Source organism: Muntiacus reevesi, chromosome X, assembly GCF_963930625.1.
Source record: "Muntiacus reevesi chromosome X, mMunRee1.1, whole genome shotgun sequence".
Taxonomy (NCBI): domain Eukaryota; kingdom Metazoa; phylum Chordata; class Mammalia; order Artiodactyla; family Cervidae; genus Muntiacus; species Muntiacus reevesi.
Window position 1 is genome coordinate 7,172,297 of NC_089271.1, and position 16,131 is coordinate 7,188,427.

General features: G+C 47.8%; 1 protein-coding gene across 1 annotated transcript in view; it reads right to left on the bottom strand.

Moving 5' to 3' along the window:
* Positions 1-919: 919 nt before the first annotated feature.
* The window catches only part of GPR143 (G protein-coupled receptor 143), a 34,824-nt gene continuing 19,612 nt past the window's right edge, over positions 920-16,131 (bottom strand). Inside the window, exons 7-9 of the mRNA XM_065916075.1 lie at positions 14,603-14,720; positions 13,010-13,253; positions 920-1,014 (exon numbers count right to left, since the gene is read on the bottom strand). Of these exons, the coding sequence (XP_065772147.1) occupies positions 920-1,014; positions 13,010-13,253; positions 14,603-14,720 (457 nt within the window). The remainder of the gene's footprint in view (positions 1,015-13,009; positions 13,254-14,602; positions 14,721-16,131) is intronic.

Here is a 16,131-nt window from a genome sequence, read left to right on the forward strand (position 1 = left end):
AAGACTTGGACTGCAAGGAGATCCAACCAGTCCATCCTAAAGGAAATCAGTCCTGAATATTCATTGGAAGGACTGATGCTGAAGCTCCAATACTTTGGACACCTGATGCGAAGAACTGACGCCTTGCAAAAGACCCTGATGCTGGGAAAGATTGAAAGTGGGAGGAGAAGGGGACAGCAGAGGACGAGATGGTTGGATGGCATCACCAGCTCGATGGACATGCCTTTTAGCAAGCTCCAGGAGCTGGTGATGGACAGGGAGGCCTGGCGGCCTGCAGTCTATGGGGTCGCAAAGACTCAGTCACGCTGAGCGACTGAACTGAACGGAAGCCTCCCGTAGATGAATCACCACCACTCAACACAACTGAGGACCCACCAAAGGCTAACCCGGTGGTCCAAGCCTGCCCTCCTCTGCCCCCTAGTGGTGGATGAGGAACTTGCTCCCAGTTGGTGCGTCACCAGTCCCTGCATCATCACTTATCTTAAACAAGAGCATTCGCTTAGAGGTGTTATTCAGATGCACCCCAAGTCAGGCTGGGAGCTCAGACACAACTACTTCTTTATTATCATTATTAATTCTTCCAAGGACCTTTATCTGGCATTGACATTGCAGACAGATCAGAAAAACGAACGTCCACAGACACTCAGGACAAGCTGCTGGTCTTGAAGGGAATCTGCCTTTCATTCCTAAGCACAGGGTCACAGTGGGCCTCTGCATCACACAGAGGCTGCCAGGGAACACGTTCTTAAATGTGATGGCAGGAAGATTTAGGCGGCGGGGGGCTACATCCCTTAGAGTGCTGACTGCGGGGGCGAGAGCACTGTGTAAGGGATGAGAACCCTCGCGTCTGAAAACACACACAGCGGGCCCTGACAATCCCCCACACACACACCCCCGCCGCAGCCCCGTCTCGTCCTCTCTACGGGTCTCCTCGGACTTGTGGAACAGAGGCCGTCACCTTGCCGCCGTGGGACACGCTTGTGACGTGGATTTCAATGGTGCTGCCGTCTGAACCTGGGGAGGAAGAAGGAATGTCACGGGTTGGTGTCAGTGTCTGGGAGTGCCTTCCACAAGTTGCACGGCCGTATTCAAAAGAGAAAAAAGAAAAATACACAATACATCCACCTACGTGGGATTAAAGCATCCCTAAAGGACAGAGCGAACCCTACAGAATCATCTGGGGCATCTTGACTGATGTCATGACTGTATCCACCCCACTATCCTGCCTGGAGACACTCTCAGCCAAACCCCGTGGATGCTGCTGAGTAAAATGGAAACCAGTCTTGTTGATACCGCGCAGCTTCGGGGCCCTGGGGCTTGCGGTGAATCAGGGGTTCCCATATCTCAGAGCTCTGTGGTCCTAGAGGGGTCACACGGGCAGTGGTCACCTGGAAACCACTGCACAATTCCAGGAAGTGCCCGGAGGCCTTCTCTTGCTAAAACTGAGAGTGGCCTTTTCACGGATGATGCCACATAGTTGGAGGAGGAGGAGGAAGGGTTTGGGGAACAATCAGTGGAATGAAAAGCCAGGCATCAGTTGCCAAAACTGTACTCCTAGAGGCCTGTTTAAACCATCCCAGTGACACACCTTCCTCCGAACCCTGTGTGAATTATTCTCTCAGGGCAGAAATACCCAGGCTGGCCTGCTGTTGTGCCAGGTTCTAGGGTGTGTGTCTGTGTGTGTGTGTGTGTCTATGTGCGCGTGCATGCGTGCATGTGTGCGTGTGTGTGTGTGTGTGTGTGTGTGTGTGTGTGTGTGTGAGGAGTGAGCCAAGGAAGACATAGGGAAGGGTGGTCTTTTCAACTGTGCATGAGGCAGGTGGAAACCTGCCATTGCTGAAAACCTCCAAATCCCAAATTCCCTCAACCTACACGCCCTGCGGACGCCTGCAGCCTGTTCCCGTCACAACCCTCTGCTGGCTCAGTCCTCCAAGCACAGGCTTCTTTACACCCAAGCTCAGTCCTGCCACAGGGCCTTTGCACATTCCCTTTTCTGCCTATGAAGCTCCCCTGATGTTCTCGTGGCTCACTCCCACACTGCATTCAGGTCTCAGCTCAAATGCTACTTCATTCTCAAAGAGATGTCTTGGACGCCTAGCTAAAACCAGTCTCCCGCCCTCTACGGATATACCATTGTTCACAACACTTCCCTTTTCCTTTATTTGTATTTTTAAATTTTTTAATTTCGATGATGTCCAACCTTTTTTTTTCTTCTTGCGTCACTTGTGCTTTAAATGCATTATTTTAAATTATTTGTTTGTAGCTGAGCTGGGCCTTTGTTGCTACATGTGGGCTTTCTCTAGTTGTGGTAAGCAGACTTAGTGTGGTGTCTTCTCTTGTTGCAGAGCAGACTCTAGGGTGCACGGATTTCAGTATTTGTGACTCATAGGCCGAGTAGTTGGTGGCACACGGGCTTTGTTGCCCCATGGCATGTAGGATCTTCTTGGACCAGGGGTCAGACCTGCGTTCCTTGCATCGCAAAGCAAATTCTTAACCACCGAACCACCAAGAGTCCTTCCCAGCACCAAGGACCACCAAGGAACCGCTGGGGTCCTTCATAGCACTTCCTTGTCAGGACTTGTGGTACATGGGCTTAGTTGCCCCCCCAGCATATGGGAGTCTTCCCGGCCCAGGGATCGAACCCATGTCCCTGGCACTGGCCAGTGGATTCTTCCCCATAGACCACCAGGGACATCCTTCAATTATTTGTGATTTTCTTTCTCTCTATGACTATAATGGAGATGGCCCTGGACAGTGCATTCATCTCTCTTAGTCACTGAAGTATGTGTGGCCCCTGACACATAGAAGGGGCCCCATAAACAAATGTGGGATGCATAAATCTTGTGGGGTCATGGCCTTGACATCAGGGGGAGTCCACATAGGTCCCTCTGTGCATTAAGACACTGTTGTGTCAAGACAGGCAGAAATGAGCCCTGTTCAACGCGTGCAGAGTTTTGGAGAATACTCAAGGAAAAGAAGAGAGAGCCTCAGGGATGTAAAAACCTGGAGAAGCCTGAGATATAGGAAGAGGCTATGTTTACGACCAAGAAAAACAAGTGTGTGCCTGTAGCATCTCCATGACCACCACACGAAACCCCACCATGGCCTGTGTGGGGAGAGGCATTCAGAGAGTCCCCTCGGAGCAGGATGAAGATGCGTCCAGGGGGATCTAGGTCAGAGTAGGTCATATCAAGAGTGATGAGCCCCCAGAGAGCAACAGAATTTAGAAGATGGGGTGGGGGCAAGGAAGGGCTCATATCAAAGGCCATGGACCCTGCAGCCACATCTCAGGAGAGTCCAGGTTGCCCATCGAGATGGTGGGAGCAGCCATTTTACTGGAGCAGAGAACCCGCTCCTCCTGGAGACCAGGCAGTCAGTTCAATTCAGTCGCTCAGTCATGTCCAAGTCTTTGCAACCCCATGGACTGCAGCACGCCAGGCTTCCCTGTTCATCACCAACTCCTAGAGCTTGCTCAAACTCATGTCCATTGAGTCAGTGATGCCATCCAACCATCTCATCCTCTTTCATCCCCTTCTCCACCCGCCTTCAGTCTTTCCCAGCATCAAAGTCTTTCCAAGAAGTCAGTTATTCGCATCATGTGGCCAAAGTATTGGAATTTCAGCTTCAGCATCAGTCCTTCCAATGAATATTCAGGACTGATTTCCTTTACGATGGACTGGTTGGATCTCCTTGCAGTCCAAGAGACTCTCAAGAGTCTTCTCCAATACCATAGTTCAAAAGCATCCATTCTTCGTCGCTCAGCTTTCTTTATAGTCCTACTCTCCCATCCATACATGACCACTGGAAGAACCTTAACTTTGACTAGATGGACCATTGTCAGTTAAGTGATGTTTCTGCTTTTTAATATGCTGTCTAGGTTGGTCTTAGCTTTTCTTCCAAGGAGCAAGCATATTTTAACTTCATGGCTGCAGTCCCAATCTGCAGTGATTTTGGAGCCCCCCAAAATAAAGTTTCTCACTGTTTCCACTGTTTCCCCATCTATTTGCCATGAGGTGATGGGACTGGATGCCATGATCTTGGTTTTCTGAATGTTGAGTTTTAAGCTAAATTTTTTAGTCTCCTCTTTCATTTTCATCAACCGGCTCTTTTGTTCTTCTTCACTTTCTGTCATAAGGGTGGTGACATCTGCATATCTGAGGTTATTGATATTTCTCCAGGCAACCTTGATTCTGGTTTGTGCTTCCTCCAGCCCAGTGTTTCTCATGATGTACTCTGCATATAAGTTAAATAAGCAGGGTGACAATATACAACTTTGATGGACTCCTTTTCCTATTTGAAACCAGTCTGTTGTTGCATGTCCAGTTCTAACTGTTGCTTACTGACCTGCATACAGCTTTCTCAGGAGGCAGGTCAGGTGGTCTGGTGTTCCCATCTCTTTAAAAATTTTCCACAGTTTGTTATGATTCACACAGTCAAAGGCTTTGGCGTAGTCAATAAAACAAAAGTAGATGTTTTTCTGGAACTCTCTTGCTTCTTCAATGATCCAGCAGATGTTGGCAATTTGATCGCTGGTTCCTCTGTCTTTTCTCAACCCAGCTTGAACATCTGGAAGTTCACAGTTCATGTATTGCTGAAGCCTGGCTTGGAGAATTTTGAGCATTACTTTGCTAGTGTGTGAGATGAATGCAATTGTGTGGTAGCTTGAGCATTCTTTGGCATTGCCTTTCTTTGGGATTGGAATGAAAACTGCCCTTTTCCAGTCCGGTGGCCACTGCTGAGTTTTCCAAATTTGCTGGCATATTGGGGGCAGCCCTTTCACAGCATCATCTTTTAGGATTTGAAACAGCTCAACTGGAACCCAGGCAACAGCTGGGAAGACAACTTCCGGTTCCGAAACTGCATTCCTGCTGGAGGCACTTCACAAGGGCTTTCATTTCTCACAGGGTCACCCCACACTGTTAATGCTCACATCCTGAGCTCGTGGGAACTTGTGTGCAGTTTCTGTAGTTCTTGCAGAAAGACTGTGGCCTGGAGGGTCACATGGTGGCTCATGATCGAGGTCTCAGCTGAGCGCCCACCCTCGTGACCTGACACTTTAGGGCATGCTCTTCACCCTGAGTTTTTTTTTTTTTCTTCAAAGTTCTTGCATCCTTCGCTGTCCCCTCGGGCTCCACAAAGGAGACCCCTTCTTGCCACAACCGCTCTATGAGTCTCAAATACCAGCACCATTGCAGATGACCCCTTCTCCCCCCTTCCCAAGCCTAGCCCCACCTGGGCTGAGATGGTCTGCTGTCTGCACCGAGTGCTTTCCAGCATGTCTGCCTTTCCATGGGTTTCTCGTCTGGTCTTAGCAAATCCAACAAGGCCATGGTGGCTGTGTACTCATTCTGCATTGGTGGCGTGTGAATACCCAAGTGTCCTTGCAGGAAGTGCTTCTGCTGGTGACCTCACAGTGCCCAAGGGCCAGAGCCCCTTCCTAGCAACTCCCGGCAGTGAGCCTTGCAAGTCCAGGCGGGCTCTTGGGAGCTTCCTGTCTCCATGTAGACCTACCATTCAGGGAGGCATGTCATCTCTTGGGCCCTGGGCCATTGTCTCTTGGATCCCTTGACACCTCAAAGCCCTACATGGGCAACCCCAACCAGGAGGCACGGAGCATAAGCTATAGAGAACGTATGACACCTAGCCCTGAATCCCCAGCAAGTTGTGGAATCGCCTTCAAGGTTTAGCCGGCCTGACAGATTAGAGGCCCTGGGCTGTGTCAACTCCCTCACTCCGCTGGCATTGGCAACCCATGGAGCCACCTGGAGTTATGTGGACCGCACATGGGTGGCAGGAAAGAATAAGAGACAACAAGAAGGATGAGACAGAATAGAAACACGTGGAAGGTAATGGGGAAGTGTGGGAGAGAACAAGGAACTCTGAACATCAAGGGAAAAATTGTGCAAAATAGAACCGTGTATGGGGGGAGAACAAAGAAAGAGGAAACAGGGAGTGGAGGGAAAGACAAGGTCTTGTGAGAGCAACAGAATTGCAGAAGAGGAGAAAACTGCAAGAGGGAGATGAGGGATGATGGGGGAAGAGAGAACCATGAGAAACACTGGCACTCAGGAGAGAAAAAGGAACTTTGGGAGCCACGGAATTGTGTCAGAGGATACAGAGAGGTGGGAGAGACAGAATCGTGAGAGAGGGTGCTATGGGAAAGGACAGGAACTTGTGGGAGAGATATGGAATTGTCAGAACAGAGAATTAATGTTACCAAAAGTTATGCATGAAAGGGTCTGGCTGCTCGCCATTCAAAAGCCAGTAAACGGGCTAGGTTGGTGGAAAGGAAAATTTTGCTTTATTTCAGATGCCGGCAACTGCATGGGGAGGGTGGCAGATGTCTGTCCAAAGGCCAACTCCCCGATAGGCGGGAGGTGAGAGCTTTTATAGACAAAGTTGGGGGGGGGTGGTTACATGCTGAAGCTGTATAGTCATCTCTGATAGTCATCTTCACAATGGTCATTGGTTATCTGGCTAGTGTCATCATGGTTGTTTTAGGCACAGATAATCTTTAGTTCCCGGGTGCAAGTGTCCCCATGTCTTAGCCGTGAGTTCTGGGAATTGTTGGCAGCTCAAGTCCTGGGTACAGTCAAGTCATCATGTAATTAACCTTTCCACCTGGTCTGTTTTGGTATCTATAAGACAGCTCACAGGATGTGGTTCAGAATATTATCTATAGCCCTTCAGAAAGAACTAAAGGTCCTTGTGTATGTGTGTTAGTCGGTCAGTCATGTCCAACTCTTTGCAACCTCGTGGACTATAGCCCACCAGGCTCCTCTCTGTCCATGAAATTGTCCAGGCAAGAATACTGGAGTGGGTTGCCATTCCCTTCTCCAGGGGATCTTCCCAACCCAGGGATCGAACCTGGGTCTCCTGCCTCGCAGGCAGATTCTTTATCGTTTGAGCTATGGCAGAAGTCTCACTACACTTAATGACTACATTATTATTATTTGGTCTCCTCTGATTGTTTTCCTTTGTTTCAACATGTCTCACCTCTCTGATTAAACTTATTCTTTGACTAAACTTCTCCACCGGCAGCAGGCAGGCAGAGAAGACGATGGAAGGGCGGAGGGTGGGCAAGAATCATACAGTCTTACTCTGGTTCATTATGGGGAAAGCGTGTTGTGGGAGAGGCTGGTCATCGTGGAAAAGAGGGTTGGGGGAGCCCTGGGAGAATAATTGTGGGATGAATGGGCAGTTGTGGAAAAGAAAAAAACAAAAATGAGAACAGAAAATTGTAGAAGAATAAAATGGCAGAACTGAAATGTGGTCGGGAATAGAACCGTAGGAGATAAAATGGCAATGTGAGACTGACCACAGATAGCAAAGACCTGTGGGAAAGTAAAATTATTCAAAAGAGGAATTCTGGAATGAAACAGAAAGCTGTGGGCAAATGGAGAGTTGTGGGCAAGGCAAGGATTATAGGAAAGAAAGAAAACTGTGGGAGAAGTGTGGCGTTGTGGAAAAGACACACGATCGAAGAGAAAGGTAGTGAATTAGGGGGAAATAGAGCTTTGTCATAAACACTGGGGATTGCATGGAGAAGGAGGACGTATGGAAAAGCAAGGGATTATTGGAAAGATGGGACAGCTTGTGAGAAGTCCTGATTCTTCACAAAGATGCTCTTCGTATTTTGAACTCAAGTTGTCATCAGGAATTATACACAAAATCCTCTCACTGTGAACTGTTGCCACGGTCGTGAAAGTGAAGTTGCTCAGTCGTGTCCGCCTCTCTGTGACCACGTGGAATGTAGCCCACCAGGCTCCTCCATCCATGGAATTTTCCAGTCACTAGGTTAGTCCTATGAGCAAATGTAAGCGTTCTGTCTCCGCTCAGAAACCTTAACTGGCCTTTTGCTGGCCACAAGATAAAAATGCAGAATCTGTAAACACCAGTTGACAGATCTCTTCCCCACCTGCCTCTCTCCAGCTTCGCACCACCAAATGTCACGCAAGTTCAGCCTTTTATTTATTTGTAAGTCTTTATTTCTAAGTTCCCCATGTCATACTCCTCAGAGACTCTCACACCCCAGCCCCCGCCACAGCTAAAGTGGTTTTGACCAGGTTGCAAGCACTCAATGAATATTTGTTCAAATTCAGTTGACTTTTCTGTTAACTGGCGAGTAAGTGCCAGACACCGCATTAGTAATGACGGAGGCTCGGTGGAAGCCTGTCAGCCTGGAAATGAATCCTGAAGTAGCAGATAGAGGTTTAAGGATACGATAAGCAAGTCAAGCTTCCTCCTAACAGTGCAGATGGGGAGAGGCTTCGAGTTTGTATCTCTGGACTTTTCTCTGACACGTAACAGTATTTCCTGTCTTATGAAAGCAAAGTGGCTGGAAAGGAGAAAGGAAACATGCCCGAGACTAAGGCAGCCTTCTCTCATTTCCAAGATAACCACTTTATTCGAAAATGCCTCCAGTTCCTGAGGCCTTGCGGTTCCTCAGCATACAGCCTATGGTATAGACGTGGGGGTCTCGTATGTAGGAGTCATTCTGCTTGCTGACTTGTACCCACACCTTTAATTGTGGTGTTGGAGAAGACCCTTGAGAGTCCCTCGGACTGCAAGGAGATCCAACCAGTCCATCCTAAAGGAAATCATTCCTGAATATTCATTGGAAGGACTGATGCTGAAGCTGAAACTCCAATCCTTTGGCCATCTGATGTGAAGACCTGACTCATTCAAAAAGACCCTGATGCTGGGAAAGATTGAAGGCGGGAGGAGAAGGGGACGGCAGAGGATGAGATGGTTGGATGGCATCACCAACTCGATGGACACGAGTTTGAGCAAGCTCTGGGAGTTGGTGTTGGACAGGGAGGCCTGGCGTGCTGCAGCCCATGGGGTCACAAAGAGTCAGACACGACTGAGCGACTGAACTGAACTGAACTGAAACCACATCTTTAGCCAAGATTGCTCTGCCTTGATATTTTAAATGAAGATTGGAAATTTTCATGACCCTTTTTTTTTTTTTGGCCACACCACGTGGCATGTGGGAAGCTTAGTTCAGGATCAAGGATTGAACCCTTGCCCCCTGCAGGGGCAGCGCTGAGTCTTAATTCCTGGCCCAACAGGGAAGTCCCCTTCATGGCCATTTAGTTCTATTCCTCCCCAACATTTGCTTCATCTTCCCACTCAATTTATGAATATGTCATTGGGCTTCCCAGTTGGCCCTAGTGCTAAAGAACCCACCTGCCAATGCAGGTAGGCGTTAAGAGATGCACATTCGATCCCTGGGTTGGGAAGATCCCCTGGAGGAGGGCACAGCAACCCACTCCAGTATTCTTGCCTGGAGAATCCCATGGACAGAGGAGCCTGGTGGGTTACAGTCCATAGGGGTCTACAGTCCATAGGGTCGCACAGAGTCAAACAAGACTAAAGTGATTTACCACATCACAGCATTACTTAGGCATTCTTAATAGATTTAGCGTTTATTGCATGCCCTCTTTGTCCCAGCACTATGTAAACACATACCGCACACTCTACATAATCTCATGAGAATCATTGTCATTATTACCCTATTAGAGGTCAAGAAATACTGAAGGAGATTTGCAAGAAGGGCTAGTCCTCAACCCATGTGGAGGAGCCCCGAATGAGGAGTCCTGTGCCCAGATGCCAGGAGCCCTTCTTGGAGGTTACTGTCACGGCTCTTGCATCCCTTATACTTAGTTCATAAGTCACCTTGCCTCTAATAAGCTTGACAAATGTTGCTATAATTTAAAGAAAGTGTTTATTCATCATAAAGTCTCAGTTTAAGAAATGTGTTAAGAAAATCTCAACCCTTTTTTTCTCCCCAGCTCTTTTGAGATATATCTGACATAGTACCCTAACTTGTATGTTACTAAGAATTCCTTAAATCTTTAAGCCTCCTGTCTAAGAGTTCTTTAAATTTTACAATTAGTTACTTTTAGACCTTCAAGTAATGCTCAAAATTCTCCAAGCTAGGTTTCAATGGCATGAGAACTAAGAACTTCCAGATGTTCGAGCTGGATTTAGAAAAGGCAGAGGAACCACAAATCAAATTGCCAATACCTGTTGGATCATAGAAAAGGCGAGAGAAATCCAGAAGAATATCTACTTCTGCTTTATTGATTGCGCCAAAGTCTTTGACTGTGTGGATCACAGCAACCTGTGAAAAATTATTAAAGAGATGGGAATACCAGACCACCTGACCTGCACCCTGAAAAGTCTGTATGTAGGTCAAGAAGGAACAGTTAGAACCTGACATGGAACAACAGACTGGTTCCAAACTGGGAAAGGAGTACGTCAAGGCTGTATATTGTCACCCTGCTTATTTAGCTTCATGCAAAATACATACATCATGCAAAATGCTGGACTGAATGAAACTCAAGCTGGTATCAAGGTTGCAGGGAGAAATATCAGTAACCTCAAATATGCAGATGACACCACCAATATGGCCGAAAGCAAAGAGGAGCTAAAGAACGTCTTGATGAAAAAGAAGACTGAAAGAGTTGGCTTAAAAGTCAACATTCAAAAAACTAAGATCATGGCACCTGGTCCCATCACTTCATGGGAAATATATGGGAAACAATGGAAACAGTGAGAAACTTTATTTTCTTGGGCTCCAAAATCACTGCAGATTGGGACTGTAGCCATGAAATTAAAAGACGCTTACTCCTTGGAAGAAAAGCTATGACCAACTTAGCATATTAAAAAGCAGAGACGTTACTTTGCTGACAAAGGTCTGTCTAATCAAAGCTATAGTTTTTCCAGTGGTCATGTATGGATGTGAGAGTTGAACTATAAAGAAGGCTGAGCGCCAAAGAATTGATGCTTTTGAACTGTGGTGTTGGAGAAGACTCTTGAGAGCCCCTTGGACCACAGGAGATCCAACCAGTCCTTCCTAAAGGAAATCAGTCCTGAATGTTCATTGGAAGGACTAAGGTTGAAGGTGAAACCCCAATCATTTGGCCACCTGATGTGAAGAACTGACTCATTAGAAAAGACCCTGATGCTGGGAAAGATTGAAGGTGGGAGGAGAAGGGGACGGCAGAGGATGAGATGGTTGGATGGCATCACCAATTCTATGGACATGAGTTTGAGTAAACTCTGGGAGTTGGTGATGGACAGGGAGGCCTGGTGTGCTGCAGTCCATGGGGTCGCAGAGTCGGACACGACTGAACTGAAGCCTTTTAGGACTAATTTGCCATCAAACATGTAATTTAGCATAATTATTAAACAACTATTGGCCCTTCCCAGGTGTAGTGGTCAAGCATGAGGTATGAATGCAAGATGGTCCATGGGATGCAGGGTGAAGCATTCTGGTTAAAGGTGCTTTCAGCTGGCCCCAGTGTGGTGAAGTGGCAAGAGGGAGACCTTCAAGGCCCTGGTGGGGACAGAAGGAAGGGGTGGGGTAGCCTCGTCCCCAAGCAGCCTTTGTGGGAGCCCAGCCCCCGGCCCCCAGAGGAGGTGCTGCAAACATGTGTTTTCTTCTTGGAAAGGATTTTGTCTTGCTACTCAACGCTAACAGCAAAACGTCCACTCCAGAAGGATCTTTCAAGGAGATAAAATCTGCATAGACGAGGGAGCGTAAAAATGAATCAGTTGTCACAGCTGTGACGGTCACTGAGATTTAATTAGGAATACAGCTCATAGTCTGGTCGTTACTGTCTCTCTCATTACCCATCTTGATTAGAATGAGCTTTTTGTAACCATGAATTCAGAATATAGAGCAAATGATCAACTATAGGGTAATATAAGTTTACGAAAAGGTATATGTAATGAATATTTTATAATCAATAGATATAAATAGATATACATGAATATATAAATATTAAATATATGTAGTAGGTTTAGTAACTGATAAGCTTTAAAGAAACCCTTCCCTGGTGGCTCAGACAGTAAAGCGTCTGCCTATAATGCAGGAGACCTGGGTTTGATCCCTGGGTCGGGAAGATTTCCTGGAGAAGGAAATGGCAACCTACTTCAGTATTCTTGCCTGGAAAATCTCATGGACAGAGGAGCCAGGTAGGCTACAGTCCATGGGGTCACAAAGAGTCAGGCACTACTGAGTGACTTCACTTTCACTTTCAAGCTTTAGAGAAACATTATTTGGGCCTTAAAATGATACTTTCATCCTCCATATCAGTTGGGCTAACGGACATTAACCACAAATTAGCTGAAAAGTGAAGGTGAAGTCGCTCAGTTGTGTGAGACTCTTTGCAAACCCACGGACTATAGCCCCCAAGACTCCTCCATCCATGGGATTCTCCAGGCAAGAGTACTGGAGTGGGTTTGCCATTGCCTTCTCCAGGGGAATCTTCCCGACTCAGGGATCGAACCCGGGTCTCTGGCATTGTAGGCAGACACTTTACCGTCTGAGCCACCAGGGCAGTCCAAATTAGATGAACAGGATTTTAAAAAGAGGACCGATTTGAGGACCACAGTGCGAGAGTCTTGAAATGAAGAGGACAGAGCGGAAGAGCCAGTGATGGGTGACCTGCATTTCATCTTAAACGCCCCCGGATGAAGTGGACAAACCAAAACTGCACATAAAAAACTCCAGAGGTCAGATTACCTACTGTCCATTGTCTTACAGGAAATGCCAGCACTGGGTGAGAAGTGACCGTTTATCTCAGACTCAGAATGTCATGCATCCCAAGGCAGAGCTCGTGATCATTAACACAAGGCTATGGTGCTCAGTCCCTGGGTGGGGAAGATCCCCTGGAGGAGGGCCTGACAACCTGCTCCAGTATTCTCACCTGGAGAATCCCCATGGGCAGAGGAGCCTGGCAGGGCGACATTCCCTGGGGTCACAGAGACTTCGACAGGACTGAAGCCAAATGGCACGCAGGCAGAGAAAAGGCACCACGCTCACATTATAAGGAGAGGTGAGTGATGAGCTGCAAGATTAAGGTGGTCCCTTTCCACTCATGCCCTGAAGCTGGTTCCAGAAAACAGGGCAGAGAGCCTCCTGGTTGTTGACAAAGGAGTTCCTGGGGAGCCCGGGGCCCCCAACCTAGGCCTGCCCCTACCCAGAGGCTCTTACCTTCAGACAGCAGGCTCAAGGCCTCATCAGAAGTGTGCGCGCCGCCTGGCAGCTCCTTCTTGGGAATGGGGCCTTCCCCGGGCTTGTGGGGGCCCCCGGGGGACGGGGGAGCCCCCTCGGCGGCCGAGGTGGTCATCGAGTCCCATGGGATCTCCTTGCTGGGACCTGGAAGCGTCAGGTGGCAGCCCGTCCAGCCGTAGAAGGCCAGGGACAGGAGGAAACCTTGGGCTGGATTCAGGATCCCCTGGGAGGGAGGAGAAAGAGACAGCGTGTAAGTCAGGGCGCCGACGGGCAGCAGGGCTCACGGGGGTCACTCCGGTGCACAGGGCTGCCCTCAACTGGGACGCGCCCCACTGGCTGGTTTGGGGCAAGAGAGAGACTGGCTTGGAGGTGCTGGGCCTTCAGAGGTGCATGGGGGACACAGGGGACCAGGGGGGTGGAGAGGAAGGCCCCGGGCATCACCCCAACGATGTGGGTTGTCTAGAAGGCTTTGTATTTATGGACAGTGTTCCAAGGGATACCTCCAACTCTGTGGCTTTTTCAGTCTGCAACATTTCTTCCAGAGAAATTCCCAGATATTCTTAGTCTGCCTCAAAGGTTTGAGACACTTGCCAAACTGACTTACCAGAGTCATATCCATCTGATAATGATGCCAACACTGAATACACAAATATTTAATTGAGGGCACGGCGCTCCTCTCACTTGTTTATTCACTAAGTCATGTTGAACTCTTTGCAAGTCCATGGACTGTAGCCCGCCAGGCTCCTCTGCCCATGGGATTCTCCAGGCAAGAACACTGGAGTGGGTTGCCATGCCCTTCTCCAGAGGAACTTCCTGACCCAGGAATCAAACTGGGGTCTCCTTCATTGGCAGGCGGATTCTTTACTGCTGAGCCTCCAGGAAAACCCAGGTACCTCTCCACTAACAGCTCCTGTATGGAGTTTTTGCAGGGGAGACACAATATACCAGAAACATCGAGGACAATGTATCCGTGATCTTTCCACCGTATTATGCTGTTGTGATTCTAGGCAATATTGTTGCCTACATGTGTGATTAGGGAGTTGAAATGAGTATAATCTCTACATCCTGCATTTTTCACTTATTACGAGATTTCGTAATTGTCATGCTTTACATTGTCATTTTCAACATCTGCATACCATGCCATCAAGATCAAAGACAGTGATTTACTTAACCATTCCCTTTAAAAAAAAAAAAAAAAAAAAGATGTGGGTTGTCTAGAATGCTTTATATTTATGGAGAGTGTTCCAAGGAATACCTCCAACTCTGTGGCTTTGTCAGTCTGAAACATTTCTTCCAGAGAAATTCTCAGATATTCTTAGTCTGCCTGAAAGGTTTGAGACACTTGCCAAACTGACTTACCAGAATCATATCCATTTAATAATGATGCCAACGTTGAATGCACAAGCTAGCTCATGGACCACAAGCCAGATATGGGGGCCCCTGCAACCTCTTCAACTCGCTGCATATTTAAATAACACATAGATCATATTTTTCAGTGGTTTTCATCCTGTTTGGGTTTTTTTGTTTGTTTTTTTTCTTCAGGAAGTACATTTTAAATCACGATTGACCTACCATCATGAACCATGTAGTCTTGGCTGCATTTCTGACCTGTTTCAAAGAGCTACCGTTGATGTCTGGTTGCATTTCAAGATAGAACAAAAGGCTTTCATTGATGACATTTGAGAACCAGCTGTGAGAAAGAAAATGGGCCACAGGTAAAGAGAACACGAGATATCATTTGCTTTTTAAAAATTTTTGCTTATTTTTTAGTGGGAGGATAATTGTGTCACAATATCATTTGTTTTCAATGCCAGAGGTCAGGGCACATGTCTGCATGCATGAGTGCTGAGTATCTCCATCATGTCCATCTCTTTGCAACCCCCATGGACTGTAGCCCGCCAGGCTCCTGTCCATGGGATTTGCCAGGCAAGAAAACTGGAGAGGTTGCCATTTCCTTCTCCAGGGGAATTTCCCAACTCAGGGATCGAACCCACATCTCTGGCATTGCAGGCAGATTTATTTTTACCCACTGAACCACCTGAGAAGCTCCAGGTAACATGTCTCCCAAGACCTAGAAGTCCAGGAGGGGTGACCAAGTAGCTGCAGGAGGAACCAGCACCCCAAGAATTAGACCTCAGAGATGGCACCCCACTCAGCCAAAAGCAGAGACCAAGAGACCCTCCCGAAGGTCACAATCAACATCACATTGGGTGGAAGGTTCTAGCACACATCAAATAGCCCAGAAGTCCTTCTTCCTTTGACGAGCAAGCTGCCATCTTGCTGGAGACCAACACAAACCTTGATGGTTTATGTTGGAAATTTCTGACGTTAGTGGTGGCAGGTCGGTGAAGTTGGAAATGGCGGGCTCGGGCTATTTTCAGATGGAGGTACCTCACGGCTCTCCCAGGAGGATGTCCAAACCAGCCTTCTCCCATCAGATAAATTATTAGCCACCACCGTGTGTCCCGTCTTGCAAGTCACTCTGTCGCTGCAGCAAAGGGCTTTCTGACTTGGTACTTGTCACATGTCTATTTGCACAGAACACACCCACCTGAAATGCGGGGGCAGGCTGCCTGTGGGGGGCCGGCCGCTGAGGGGATGAAGATTGCTCTCTACGCTTCTTTTTTTTAACTATTATTTTAGTTGTTTTTCTGGCCGTGCCCCACAGCTTTTGGGATCTTAGTTTCCCGAACCAGGGATGGCACTCTTGCCCCCGGCAGTGGGAGCTTAGAGTGCTAACCACTGGGCCGCCCGGGAGTCCTGGTCTCTGTCCTTGTTGCCCTGAGCTGTGAGTCATCACACAGACAAGGGCCATCGCCCCTGTGTCTCATCAGACACAGGAATCCTGCTGTCAAGACAGATGCAGGGACTTCCCTGGCTGTCCAGTGGTCAGGACTCGGTACTTTAGTGCAAGGGATGAGGGTTCAATCCCTGGCTGGGGAAGTAAGATCCCACATGCCTCACATTGCAGCAAAAGTTTTTAAAAATTTTAATTAAAAAATAATACAAAGATGGATGCAAAAATAAAAGATGGGTTTAGAAGGCATGATGAAGCACTTGATTTGAACATTAACTCTGGTGATGGGACAATACTCGGGAGG